At 35.6% G+C, this 14626-nt stretch overlaps 1 protein-coding gene across 1 annotated transcript in view; it reads left to right on the forward strand.

Annotated features, from left to right (window-relative positions):
* The window catches only part of pepd (peptidase D), a 75731-nt gene that overhangs the window by 31564 nt on the left and 29541 nt on the right, over nt 1-14626 (forward strand). Inside the window, exon 9 of the mRNA XM_039683933.2 lies at nt 3354-3400. Within this exon, the coding sequence (XP_039539867.2) occupies nt 3354-3400 (47 nt within the window). The remainder of the gene's footprint in view (nt 1-3353; nt 3401-14626) is intronic.

Consider the following 14626-nt stretch of genomic DNA (forward strand, 5'->3'; position numbering starts at 1 on the left):
TTCATCTTCATTAACATATTTTGCTAATTAATATTTTAGAGGTTTTCTGAAAAATTAATGTGTTCTTTCTTAGTTTCATGCGGTCTAAAAAGCTCGTCTGCTGGATTTAAGGTGTTGAGGACGTGCGGGTGAAGATTTTTCTCTCCCTCTCTCCAGAGCTTTGACCGAATGTCATATTTCACTGAAAACACATTATTTTACTTTTGAGGATCTCAATGGCCTTAAAATAGGCTCCAGTTTCTCTACGCAAATATGACTTTATGTTTGGGGGTGAAATGTGAGCTGTTCTTGACGGTTACGTGAGATTCATCTGAATGTGCCGCGGTCTGTCAGAGATGCTTACAACAGCAAGTTTCGCTAGTTTGAAATGTAAATGACCGTCTTACTGCTGATTTTGTCTTTTTGCGGTGAGGAGAGCTGAGGCCAAAGTCTGATTAAGAGTTCAGCTCCAGTCCAGAGGCTTTTACTGTTTTATTGAGTCTGACAACATTTATTTGACCTTTGACCTTACAGATATGAATAATGGACTGTATGTAGATGTGATTTCAAGCTTGTAGGAAGTCAATGGTTTGATTTTCTGTAAGTTATACTCTAAATAAAGCCAAATGCCAAAATGCATAAATGTACATTTCTGAAGAGAAACTAACAACTTATTTATAGAAGCATGAAATGCAATGGTTATACATCTTCAAATAACATTCGTTTTCTCAATCAATCAAGCAGTTATATAGTTTATCCCACACACATAGTGCAGTTTCATTAACTCTATTCAGACTAGTTTAGAAAGGATGGCAACATAAATTCGTGTTTCATTTGGACATGCTTTAATTTCCGGCATAATTTGTTTTTCTGGCATGTTATATCATATTATTCCCCCTTTATTTAGGGTTCTGGAAGTATATTTTCCGTTCATTTTCCCCTTAGGGATTTAAAAAAGGTCTTAATTAAGGCATTATAAGCCATTAACCAAAGCATCTACTGTATCTACGAAGAGATGCACAACACTACCAACTGTTTTTTAAATCAAACAAAAATACAAAGGTACAGTGTAATAAACGGTTTTAGTGAGGGAAAGAACTACAATCCCATGAGGCATTGCAGACAGCATAATAGAATTAAACACGAGTATTTTGTGAGCGTAGCGAGATCAACTTGATTACATCATCTGCAGTGCTTTATTGGAGTGGGCGGAGCTAAAGAGCTATGTTAGCATGTGGTGCTGTTTTCCCCTCTGATTGGTGTAATTTTCTGCACAGCATCATGGGTAATGTAGTTTTTCGCCAGGTGTTCCACTGATAAACTTGGTTATTTTAAAACTAAGCTGAAATAATGCAGACTGACGGCTTCAACAGAGTCAAATACCATCGATTAACAACCACGTAGCTCACAGTAAGCCTGTCTTTAAAGGTTTATGGGTTGTTGTTAAAAATCAATTTCACTATGGATGAAATATATTGAGTTTTTACTTCTGAAGCTTGTGGTTCCTCTGCTATCTTGGGATTGAGGTGATTTTAACCAAAGCAACTTGCTTTGCGTTCAAGATATATATTTTATACGGTTTATACCCGTGTCATTGTTTTTCTCTATGAACTAACTGCAACTCATAATCTAGAAACTGAATCCCATCCGAATACTGCAACTGAACTCATTTTGTTTTAATAGATGTTTTTGAAAGAAGTCTTTCTGCTCAACAAGGCTGTATTTATTTGATAAAAAATACTGTAAAAATTGTGATATATTATTACAGCTTAAAATAACCGTTTTCTATGTCAATATATAGTAAAGTGTAATTTATTCCGGTGATTTTCAGCATCATTACTCCAATCTGCAGAGTCACATGATCCTTCAGAAATCACTCTAATATGAGGATCTGATGCTCAAGAAACATTTATGATTATTATCAATGTTGATTTTTGTGGAAACCGTGATAAATTGTATTTTTCAGGATTATTTGATGAATAGAAAGTTCAAAAGAACAGCATTTATTTGAAAAATAATCTTTTGTAACATTTTGTAGTAGTTGAATCAACAGTTTGAATCAATTGCTGAATAAAAGTATCACTTCTTTCAAGGAAAAAATAACACTTGGCCTTGAAAAAGCCTGACCTCACAGTTTTGAGCAATATTTCGATCATACAGTAGTTTTTACAAATTGATGGAACATGAAATTATGCCGAATTGATTTGCAGCTCAAGAAACATTTATGATTATTATCAATGTTGAAAACTTTGCTTCAGATTTTTATGCAAACCTTGATACAGTTTATTTTTCAGGATTATTTAATGAATATAAAAAGTTCAATAGAACAGCATTAACTTGAAACAGAATCTTTTGGAACATGTCTTTACTGTCATTTTTTATCAATTTAAAGCGGTGGTTGATTATGATTTCACTTTTTTAACTTTAAGTAGTGTGTAATGTTGTCATTTGAGCATAAACAACAGCATAAGCCTCAAAGTTCACAGCAAAATTAAAGAAATTGCTGTTAAACAACTACAACAAACGGGCGGTAGAGCTTCTTCCCGGGTTAGTGACATCACAAACCCTAAAATGTACATAAACCCCGCCCCCGGAACACGATATATAGATTATCAGGACAGAAAATGCTAATTAATGACACACATAAGCTACATAAATTCATCAACTAACTATTCAGAAATGTTGTTTACATGTCACTTCTTGAGTCTCTCCATCTTTGTCTGACTCCGGTTTGAAGCTCCGCCCCCTGTGCTGAGGGCAGCAGCTCATTTGCATTTAAAGGGACAGACACAAAAACTGAAAATTGACTAAAAAGTGACAATTTTAACATGCTATCTACAAATATCTGTGAGGTATTTTGAGCTAAAACTTCACATACACACACTGGCGACATCAACAACTTATTTTTATAATAAGTAATGCGTCCATGAAATATATTTTTTTCATATTCTTTATTCTTATAAGTATCATATTGCCTGTGTCACCCAACACTCTGCCATCATATGAAACAACCTGATCTCCACGTTCTTCAGTGCGGCCGTGACTCACTCTCGATTAAAATAAAAGCTTCCTAACCTGCAATCATCAAACAGCCCCTCTAATCCGCCCTCGACACACACTCTCACTCATGCCTCTCCGCCGCGCTGCAAATGACTGTTATCTCATCAAATGGATGAGTCCTTCTGTAATTTGAAGGCAATTGCTGGTCATTTTCAGAGCCATTTTGCGGCTCTCGTTGCCGACTGCCTGCGAGAGTTCATCGAGATTATTACGCTCGATCTGGAGAGAGGAAAGGGAATCCCTCGGTGTGATGGAGGATAATTGAATATTTTATAAAGCTCTGTTATATCTGATTTGTGTGTGTTTCCCTGCAGGTGATGAAACGTGTGAAGCCGGGCCTGAAAGAGTATGAGATGGAGAGGTGAGTGTTGATTGATTATCAGCCCTAATGAAGAAACTCGAACCCCTTTTCCTGTGAACTCGCTGTCAGAATCCATTGAGAACCGAGACAAGTATATGCTTTACCACTAAAGTTTTAGTGGTTTAGTGTTTGGTCATGAAATATCAGTGTTTCTGAACTCCTGAAACGCCTCCATTGTAGTCTTGAGTTTCTCATCACAATATTCCTCATTATAATAATTAATGCGCAGAATAAAGGGGCGGGGCCTGGTTGAGTTAGTTAGTAGTGTGTTAAACTGCCGGTTTTGGAAAGGGGCGGGACATTTCCCAAACACACTCGTCCAATCACAACGCACTGATCCAACTAACCAATCAGAGCACAGTGTGCTTTTCAGAAGGAGGGGCTTCATAGAGACAGGAAGTGAACAGAGCGTTACTGACAGACTGGGAAGAGAGGAGCCGCAACAATGGAGAATATGAGGAGAATAATCAACATTTAAGCAGGAAAACCTGTTCTAGGAGAGCTTGAAACACATCAAGAGTTTGGAAAAGGGCATATAGGTCGTCTTTAATATCCGAAAACATCATTTGTTTTGTGTCGGTAGCATTGTTGTTGTTTTGGAAAGTCTACGTCCCGCCTCATTTGAGCGTTACCACCAGGTCGATTTGATCGTTTTTGTTTTAGATAGTTCATGGAAATGATGTGGTTCGCAAATAATTAATGTGAGACTGAGTGTGTGTACATTAGCACCTCTTTGATATTTTGTGTTGTCTTTTTGTATAGTGAATTTCTTTTATTGCTGCTGTTGATCTGAAGTTTTTGATAATCTAAATATATACTAGATCGTCAATACGGTTCTGATTGTAAAAGTAATAAAAGTAAAAGTGCTAATGTTAATACTTTTTCTATGTATCAATGACACGTCAAATTGATCAAAATTGCCAGTAAAGACATTAAAATCCCACAAAAGATTCTATTTCAAATAAATGCTGTTTTTTTTTTTACTTTCTATTCATCAAAGAATCCTGAAGAATAAAAAGCATCACGGTTTCCACAAAAAATATGAAGCAGCACAGCTGTTTTTAACATCGATAATAATCATAAATGTTTCTTGAGCATCAAATCCTTATATTAGAGCGATTTCTGAAGGATCATGTGACACTCAAGACTGAAGTAATGATGCTGAAAAATTTAGCATATATTCACATTCAATAATTAATATTGTACAGTAATATTATAATATTTCCGTTTTTACTGTATTTTGTTATAAGTGGTTCAAGTACGAAGTGCTGAAACACTATTGTAATTGTAAGGATTTGTAAAACTGATCGTGCAGACCAAACCGTAAGTGCTAGAAACTGGAAACCTGGCCTCGATTTCGGAGAACCGATCAGAGTATGACCCCGATTGGCCCATAGGTGGCGCTACAGCAACCAAAAGTACAAAATCACTCATAACTCTTAGACCGTTTGACTTAGACTCAATGTTTTTACACCACTGTGATCCTTGGCTCAAGACGGACAAAATGTATATCTCAAATGTTGATTTCGAAAATGATGTCGAATTTTGTCCGAAACTTACTTTAGCGAACTAATCCCTGGTTTTTCGCCCGATCGGAAACAAAACAAGTCCAGGGCAATTCTAGATCAATAATTATCGAAAAAAAAAGTGAAACTTTTGCTTTTGGTTGGCTGTAACAGGGTCATTCAGAAAATGGGCGTGGCAGAATACACTCAAAAGCCTATAAATCCTAAAGGAAAACTCAGAACTTCACAAAAATTGATTAGCATACATGCTGACGAAGCATGCAAATTTGCATCTAGATCAGACCATAGGTGGCGCTATAACTGTTAAAAAGTTTTGAAAACCATATATTTCATGGTAAATTGCCTGTATTACATGTCTATACAAAGTAGAAACTTCACAAAACAACTGATTTTGACTGGAACTATAGATTTGTATCATTTGCGTAAAAGCGTATTTGGCATGAAGGCCTTAAATGCTTGAACCCCGTTCATTGCTGCTTGCAGCTACATTTCATAAATGAAAGCGTTATAGGATGAGCATCTTGTAGTTATTAAGCTTCAGTCTTGTGTTATCTGTGTGAGGTGTTGATCTTCCAGCTGTGATAGTGTTCAGTGTCTGATAACACCAGTCCACCCGTTCTCTCCTCTCCAAACAAAAGCTCTGATAAGCTGCAGCTTTTTTTACAGGGATTTTCCCTCAAAATCTTCCGGTGGAGAACTGTAAGATAAGAGCGACTCCCTCCACTCGAACGGGTTCAGCAACAGTGGCTTTCTCCACTTTCTTTCTTCGGAGATTGTTGATGCAAGATCTACTTCCTCTAATCAGCTTTCAGCTATGGAAACACAAGTGCATGCTGGGATGTGACCTTCTCTCGTGACATCACTCCATTCATCTCTCAGGAGAAGCCAATTTCCTCCTAACGTTCTTTTTTTCGCGGTGAATGTCAGTTTCCTGCAGGATCATGAGGGGTTTTAATGTGAGAGATGCTTTGAGCTTCGTTGTGTGTCACACAGTCGCATTAGGCCATTAGAGGCCAGTGACTCACTGATGACTGGACATAATGAGAGAGATTGGGGCGAACAGGTGTGTGTGTGTGTGTGTGTGATAACAGGACAGACCTGCAGGCAAGGTCGTGACTCGCAGTGGTCAGATTTACTCACACACTCACTAGGGATGGGAAACATTGATGGACTTTTTTTTTTTTCTGCAAGTGGTCTTGGTTTGTTACGTGAAAGTTTGCAGACAAGTGCCTCAAGTGAACCTGTACTGCAATTTTAAAAGTTATTTTTGTATATATACATGTATACTGCAATTTAAACTTTTTTTTGTACATCTATACTGCGATTTTAAAACTTTTTTCTATATACATGTATACTGCAATTTTAAGTTTTTTTTATTTTTTGTATATACTTTGTACATGTATACTGCAATTTAAACATTTTTTTTGTATATACATGTATACTGCAATTTTAAAACTATTTTGTATATACATGTATACTGCAATTTAAATTTTTTTTTCATTTTTTGTATATACATGTATACTGCGATTTAAACTCTTTTTTGTATATACATGTATACTGCAATTTTAAGTTTTTTTATTTTTTGTATATACATTTATACTGCATTTTAAACGTTTTTTTTGTATATACATGTATACTGCAATTTTAAAACTTTTTTGTATATACATGTATACTGCAATTTTAATTTTTTTTATTTTTTGTATATACTTTGTACATGTATACTGCAATTTAAACATTTTTTTTTGTATATACATGTATACTGCAATTTTAAAACTTTTTTGTATATACATGTATACTGCAATTTTAAGTTTTTTTATTTTTTGTATATACATGTATACTGCAATTTTAAAACTTTTTTGTATATACAACATGTATACTGCAATTTTAAGTTTTTTTATTTTTTGTATATACATGTATACTGCAATTTAAACGTTTTTTTGTATATACATGTATACTGCGATTTAAACTCTTTTTTGTATATACATGTATACTGCGATTTAAACTCTTTTTTTGTATATACATGTATACTGCAATTTTAAAACTTTTTTGTATATACATGTATACTGCAATTTTAAGTTTTTTTATTTTTTGTATATACATGTATACTGCAATTTAAACGTTTTTTTGTATATACATGTATACTGCAATTTAAATGTTTTTTTTTGTATATACATGTATACTGCGATTTTGATTTTTTTTTTTTTTTTTTAATGCTGCCTTTTTTGTGCCTCTTATTTTGTCTTGTATCACAGCATAGATGCTCATTTTTACCACTAATTTTTGCTTCATTACATTTGTAATTGCTTATTAAATGAAGCAGCTGAGGCCCCTCAGTGGGAATGACACGGAAATCTGCCGCAAAATTGCTTTTTAGAAATAGAGATCCTCAGTTTTAGTTGATAACAGAATATTCTTCGCTATGGAGTAAATGTAGAAACGATATACATTAATAATTAGATTAATGCTACATTTTCAGTGGACAATGTGAGAGGTTCTTGCCTTGACAACACTCTTCAAGCACAACTAATGAAATGAAATCCCTATTTTAGGATGTGTTTTTAGTGTTTTGTTTGTTAGTGCCGCTGTGGCCCACCTCACGACATAAACACTGAAAGTGTGGATGTGCATTAGCGGCTGCAGCGTGCCGTGGGGAAAAACATCCAGGATTTGAGACACAGAATCGATTTAAATTGAGTTTAGTTGCAGGATTGAGGAGCCTCTCACCACCACAATGCTGGAAACTTAATTATTCATTTCTTAGCTCATTTGAATGGTGCATGTGTGTGTGGTGGGAGGGTTTGGTAATGAAAACGCTGATGTCATAGGCGTTTTCCTCTTGTGTAGAGGACGTGTGGAGAACAGGACTTTACTGAACACATGAGAGGATAACTGGCAATCGATTGCCTTCGTCTTAAAGCGGTCAATCCCATTCGCTTTGACTGCAATTGTGCAGAAGTGTTCAAAGCTCTCGCTCCACACGATCGTGTGTTTCTCCATGCGTCTGCTTCGTTTACAGAACATATTTTAATCTGAAAATGCTGGGTTGTTTTAACCCAAATTAAATATGGACAAACCCAAATGTTGGGTTAAAAATTCAACTGTACATTTTTTAATGACATTTTTAACCCAACATTTGGGTTTGTCCATATTTGACCCAAATTTGGGTTGAAACGACCCAGCTTTTTTTAGAGTGTACTCGTAGTTTCTATGACTCTTTCACGGTCAGGTTGTTGAGTGTCACTGCACACTATTACAAAATGTGTCATTAGAAAGATTTAGTTTTAATATTTGACCACTATTTGTTTTTTAATGGTCATGGTGACAATTTTCAATTTCTGTCAGGAGGGCAAAATCAATCTATAGTTATAGATGTTTTATTTACATGTTAATTTGCGTCTGCTCCGGTTTGTTTGTTTTTGAGATTACTAACATCCATCAGTGCTTTTTGGTCCAAAAGTTGCACATTTGGGGTAATATTGATATATTCACATGTTCACTTCATATTTCTTTAGACAAAATCGCATTTAATATATATATATATATATATATATATATATATGTATACTTGTATATATATTATATATATATATATATATATGGTCAGATTTTAGTTTAGGGTCCGTCCGTCCGTCTGATCTTTCTCTCTCCAGCCATCCATCCGTTTTCCAAGCATCCCGGTTCTTCACAGATAAAAACATTGGTTGATTTAGGTGAATTAAATAAGAAATATCTTGATTTTTTTGTTGTTGTTTTGTCTTTTAAATCATTCTAAGTCATCATCTTGAGGCTCCTTTGAAGGTTTGCTGAGGTCTCAGACTGTCAAGACTAAGGAAAAAGAAAATAAACCCTGTTGTCATTTAGTTTCCGTCATGATGCACCAAACCCATATGACCATATGACTGACAATGCTCCATCTAAATATGGCGTGTCAAAACACGTTGGACGCCAGTGATGTCAAACATCATCGGTTGCAAGCCATCAAACTAGCTGTGACGTGCCTCGACATGCCATATCTGAAGTGAATGAGCCCCACGGAGGATCTGCAGTATGAAGTGAGCGGATAAGAACAGCCACAGTTGTAATGTTGTCTAGTATTTGTGCATCTGAATGCAGGAGGTGCAGATGCTGCATTAGTATTCGGTCACGTCGCACTAAAGTTGGAGAAACCTGAGCGTTGGGAGCAGAAACTAGAAGACTAGCTCTCTCAGATTTATGATTCCTGCTTCCTCTCATCGCCGCAGGCTGACGAATGCCTCTCTTAACTTCATGTGTTGTTATGAAGTTTGCCTTTGTTCCTCGAGGACTGTTTTTTTGTTCTCGTATCCTGCGGACATTTTCAAGAGCAAATAATGAACGTGGTAAAAATGAAACTCAAACTTAGCCTTGTCCCCCAGGCAGCAGATGATGAAGATATTCAAAGGTGAAATAAATGAGGTGGAGGTTTTCTTCATGATGTGTTTGCTGTCATCATGAGGTTTGAAACCATGAAGAACTGAAAGCCAACTTATGACAGCGGGTCAGAGAAGTTGATCTTCCTCAAAGTTCACGCTGAGTGAGGTCAATCTGGCGAAACCGAGGCTTCAAACACGTAGCATTGGTTGAAGGGTCATGGGATTCTCAGCAGCAAAATAGGAGTGTTGCTTTAAGAGAGAGCAAACATACATCTGTTAGTTTCTTATTCATTTATACTCATTTAATCAAAAGTGTCTTTAGTGTGTAATGTTGCTGTTTGAGCATGAAACATCTCCACTTAATCTCTATTATCGGCCGATATTAGCCATTTTCCAAAATATCGGTATCGGCAGTAGGGTTGGGTATCGTGAATCGAGTATCGATTGGAACCGAGACTAACTTTTCGTTTTTCCCGGAATCGTTCAAAAGTTAAAATTTCGATTCCTAGTTTCGATATTCACAGTCCGCCGAGCGGAAGAAGAAACCGCTGAACAACACCAACGAAGAAGCGTCTACCGGAAGCGTCGGCATAACCGCGCGAGTCGAACATGAGTACCTTACGTCGGCGATCCAAAGTGTGTCTTCACTTTTCTAAAAATAACGAAATCTCGGCAAAATGCAAAATTTGTGACAAAAGGAGTATTTTTCCAGAAGGAGTATTTCCTTCAGAAAGGCCGTTGGTTAGCAAGGTTAGCTAAACTTTTTTGACCCTGCCTCTTAAAAGAATCGGAATCGAGAATCGTTAGGAATCGGAATCGAAACAAGGAATCGGAATCAGAATCAGAATCATTCAAATTCAAACGAAACCCAACCCTAGTCGGCAGTTATAATGGCCGACAGTGTTGGGTAAGTTACTCTAAAAAAGTAATTAATTACTAGTTACTAATTACCTAATTAGATTACTGTACTAATTACTCTCTTTAAAAAGTATTTAATTACTAATTACTTTCAAAATCCCATATCAATCTCAACCAGCCGGATAATACAAGGATAGAAATGAATCTGTTTTAATTCTTTCAAATAAATACTATAAAATTGTATGAATTATCTTTAAACTGACCAAGGTGGAGAAGGTTACATTATAAAAACATAGGCTACTTTTCAGCATCAGACAATATATTTTGATGTTAAACCCAATATTGTTTTATGTCTGATCTAATGACATTTTACACTTTTTTCATACATATTTTACAATAATTCATACGAATTTGTACGAGTGAGGTCGTACAATTTAGACACCTCATAAAATCATACGAATCGCTGTGAGATCGGATCGATCTATTTACCTCGATTACATCAGAAGTAACTGTAATTAAATTACAGATAAATGAAGAGTAATCCCTTACTTTACATTTTCAAGGGAAAAGTAATTAAATTACAGTAACTACTTACTTAGTAATTAGTTACAACCAACACTGATGGCCGATAATATTTAAAAAATAAAATAAAAACGGACAAAACACGCTTCATTCATTTCTCCTCGGCCTGTTATATTGAAAATGTATGTTTTACAATTTGCAGTATGATGTTATCTATTGCTAAATTATGGCTCATCATAGACTAGCTAACCACAAAGCTATAGCTAATGCCACTATCATCAGTGGAAGACCGCTAACGTTAACATTAATGAGCTTGGAAACCACAATGAACTTTTTCTGCCTAAATAAAGTAGTTATTACTGTATTTATAGCTAGCATATCTCTAGTTACAGTCCCTGCATTGTAAAATGTAAGTTACACTTGCGAGGAGTGAACATTTAGACATAGAGAAAAAGTATCAAACGTATCTTGTGCAGAAAAGTTAGCTTTTCTTTTACACGTGTGTGAAATCCAACAATATTTAATAAAAAAAAAAATATCGGATTTTAAAACCCAAAAATATTTGTATCGGTATCGGCCTTCAAAATCCTTTATCGGTCGGGCTCCCGGGAACGAACATGTCACAATATTCCTCATTATAATAATTAATGCACTGAATAAAGGGGCGGGGCCTGGTTGAGTTAGTTAGTAGTGTGTTAAACTGGCAGTTATGAAAAGGGGCGGGACATTTCCCAAACACACTCAAAGTGCTCGACCAATCACAACACACTGCTCCAGCCGACCAATCAGAGCACAGTGTGCTTTTCAGAAGGAGGGGCTTCATAGAGACAGGAAGTGAAGAGAGCGTTACTGACAGACTGGAAAGAGAGGAGCCGCAACAATGGAGAATGTGAGGGAAAAAAGTAATTTTGGTTTGATATAACACTTGATTTAAAACAGGAGAAGTCCTTACAAAGTAGGGATGAAATTCAGATTTATCATCACTTCATCTCCTGCTTTCTGTTCTTTCTTGGTTTCCTCTGTCACCCTCTCAGGCTAATAAAGACTTTTAGTGAATACAGTTTTGTTGGTTTTGGTTTTGGCAATACTTCTGATTGGATCTTGTAAAGAGTCTGGAGATGGGATCTACATTTCATGCGCAAAATGTAAAAATCTACTTTGGCTCTGCCATATTTTAAATGCGATTTTCATTTGGTTTGACATGTTTTGTAGTTCTTCATCTCCCTTTAATCCAGGGTGTTTGAAATATTTGGGATTATGAGATTTAATTTGTGTCGTGGGACATCGTTTTTCATCTCTCCTGGAAAATAACAGGATTAAGAACGAGCTGAGCTGCTGTGATGGCGGGGTCCGCTCGTATTATTCAGTCCAAAACTGTGAATATTGCCGGTATGGATTTGTGTTTTGGAGAGGTGAAAGTTACCCAGCATGCACTGTGCCGTGTTCAGCGGGGTCTGTCCGCTGTTCAGGATTGGTCCCTCAGAGAGCAATTAGTCCGACTAAAGTATCTGTGAGCCGAGAAAGTTGGGAGACGTCAAACCTTTGGCTTTAACCCATTGTCAGCTAAACGCTTGTTAGCTCGTATGACAGCGGCCCGCTTTCACGCTCGCTCTTTCCATTACCTGCCGTTGCACAAGCAAAGTAGATCCTCCTCACTCTATTTCCTTCACTTGGCCCTCGATGACTTCGATCCTCCCTGTTTGTGACTCTTTGTCAAGAAAGTCTCTCTAGGAGAAACTTGGGAATTTGGAATAAGAGTTTATGAATTATTTATGGGTAAGCAACGCATTTACATGCACATTATCTTCTCATTAGTTTACCCAAACATTAAAATTCAGTCATTTACTCACCTTTTATGTCCTTTCTTCATGTGTAAAGGTGCTGTATGTAATTTCTCAGCTGTTCTGAAGCATAACAATTACACTCTAGAAAATGCTGGGTTGTTTTAACCCAATTTTGGGTAAAATATGGACAAACCCAGCCATTGGGTTGTATTTTTTAATTACATTTTACCCAATGCCTGGGTTTATCCATATTTTACCCAAAATTGGGTTAAAACAACCCAGCATTTTTTAGAGTGTATATGCATATAAATACTGTACACACACATGCATGTATATATTTAAGAAATATCTGTTTTTTAAATATAAATATATATATATATGTAATATAACTTATGTATAAATGAAGAGTTCAGATGCAAAAGCCTCTAAATGCCATTTGAAATTTTCTTCTTTAATGATGATTTTTATCAAGCTTGTATATTTAAGTTCAGTAATTTCACTTAAATGGCAATGATAAATACCTATTAATTGTTATTTAAGTAAAATCACTGAACTTAAATATACAAGCTTGATAAAAATCATCATTAAAGAAGAAAATTTCAAATGGCATTTAGAGGCTTTTGCATCTGAACTCTTCAAATATATATATACAGTACATACATGCATCTATTTCTTAAATAAATACATGCATATGTGTGTATTTATATTTACAAATTAAGTATACACAGTACACACACACATATATTATGTAAACACAAACTTTTAGTATGGATGCGATTAATCGTTGCCCAGCACTAAACAAAATGCCATATGTTTGAAATATTTAGGAGTTTTCACATTGTTTACAATATTACATCCAGTTATTCTACTGTTGAAATGTGTCCACTGCCAATTTACCCAATGATATTTTTATTTCAACCTGGATGTTTGTCATTTCAGCATAAATCACATTAAAATTAGTTGGGGTTTTTTTTTTGAGAATTTTTTTTTTTTAAATTTAAAATTGCTAAAAGTTAAAAGTCCCCCTGTACTCAATAATTGTATCCCTTAAAACTCATCTTTGATCACCAAAATTAAATATTAAAACGTTTTTCCTTGAAAAAAAATCTTCATGCCTTAAAATATCTTGAATGTAACTCGACACCCTTGCCTCATTTAGTATGCGCGGTTCTATGAATATGCAAATGAGCCCCGCCTCCACTCACTCACTCACTCAGAGATCCACTGGTTGACGATCACATGTTGATCTGATTGGTTACGAGGTGGTTTGTGACGTCAGAAACACCACCAGTTTTTGGTTCACTGCAGGTTTAAGCAGAAAATACTCAGCAATGCTGTCCACTTATCAACTTACACATGGTATGTGTTAAAGTGTATTAAAAACACCACATAGACACATAAACAACATTAAAACCTGGATTTACACCGTCATAAGCTATTTTGATATATAGATAGTGTACTGCACCTTTAAGAAATGTCCATTTTTTTTCTTTGTTCGTACAATGAAACTCAACAACAATCTTCAAAAAAGACGTTGTTTTTTTTCACATAATACATAACAATAAGTCCTACCGGTTTGGAACAACATGAGTGAGTGTTAATGCCCAACACTAAATCTTTTAATTTTTAAAACAAATAAAGGGTATATAGACTGATCATATAAATAAATCTCAGACACTTGACACTCGTGAAAACATCCACTTACAGCTTCATTCATTCCAGTAACGGAAACACTTTAAAAAAAACAGCAAATAATACAAAATGGTAGCCTAAACATCCATAAAAGAGATAAAACCGTATATTAATGAGCAAACGGAGCGAGTGAACAGGTAGACAGCCTGACTGCACCTGTTCTCCTCAGCAGATCTTATATAAGTCCCCATGGTGGAAATAAACAGGAGAGTCTTCCGCTTCCCTCGCTCAACTAATCACAACGTGACCTGAAACAGAAGTCCATGTCCGGGGACTGATCACAGATTAATGTAACAGACATCTATAATCAAAGCTGGATCGTTCTAGCAAACACTGTAAAAAAATATTGTTGGTTTAACTTAAAAAAATAAGTAACGTGGTTGCCTTAATTTTAAGTTCATTGAAATGGAAAAAAATGAGTTAATACAATGAAGGAGATTAATTTAATCACCA

The sequence above is a fragment of the Pimephales promelas genome, chromosome 10 (assembly GCF_988280905.1).
Source record: "Pimephales promelas chromosome 10, fPimPro1.hap1.1, whole genome shotgun sequence".
Taxonomy (NCBI): Eukaryota; Metazoa; Chordata; class Actinopteri; order Cypriniformes; family Leuciscidae; genus Pimephales; species Pimephales promelas.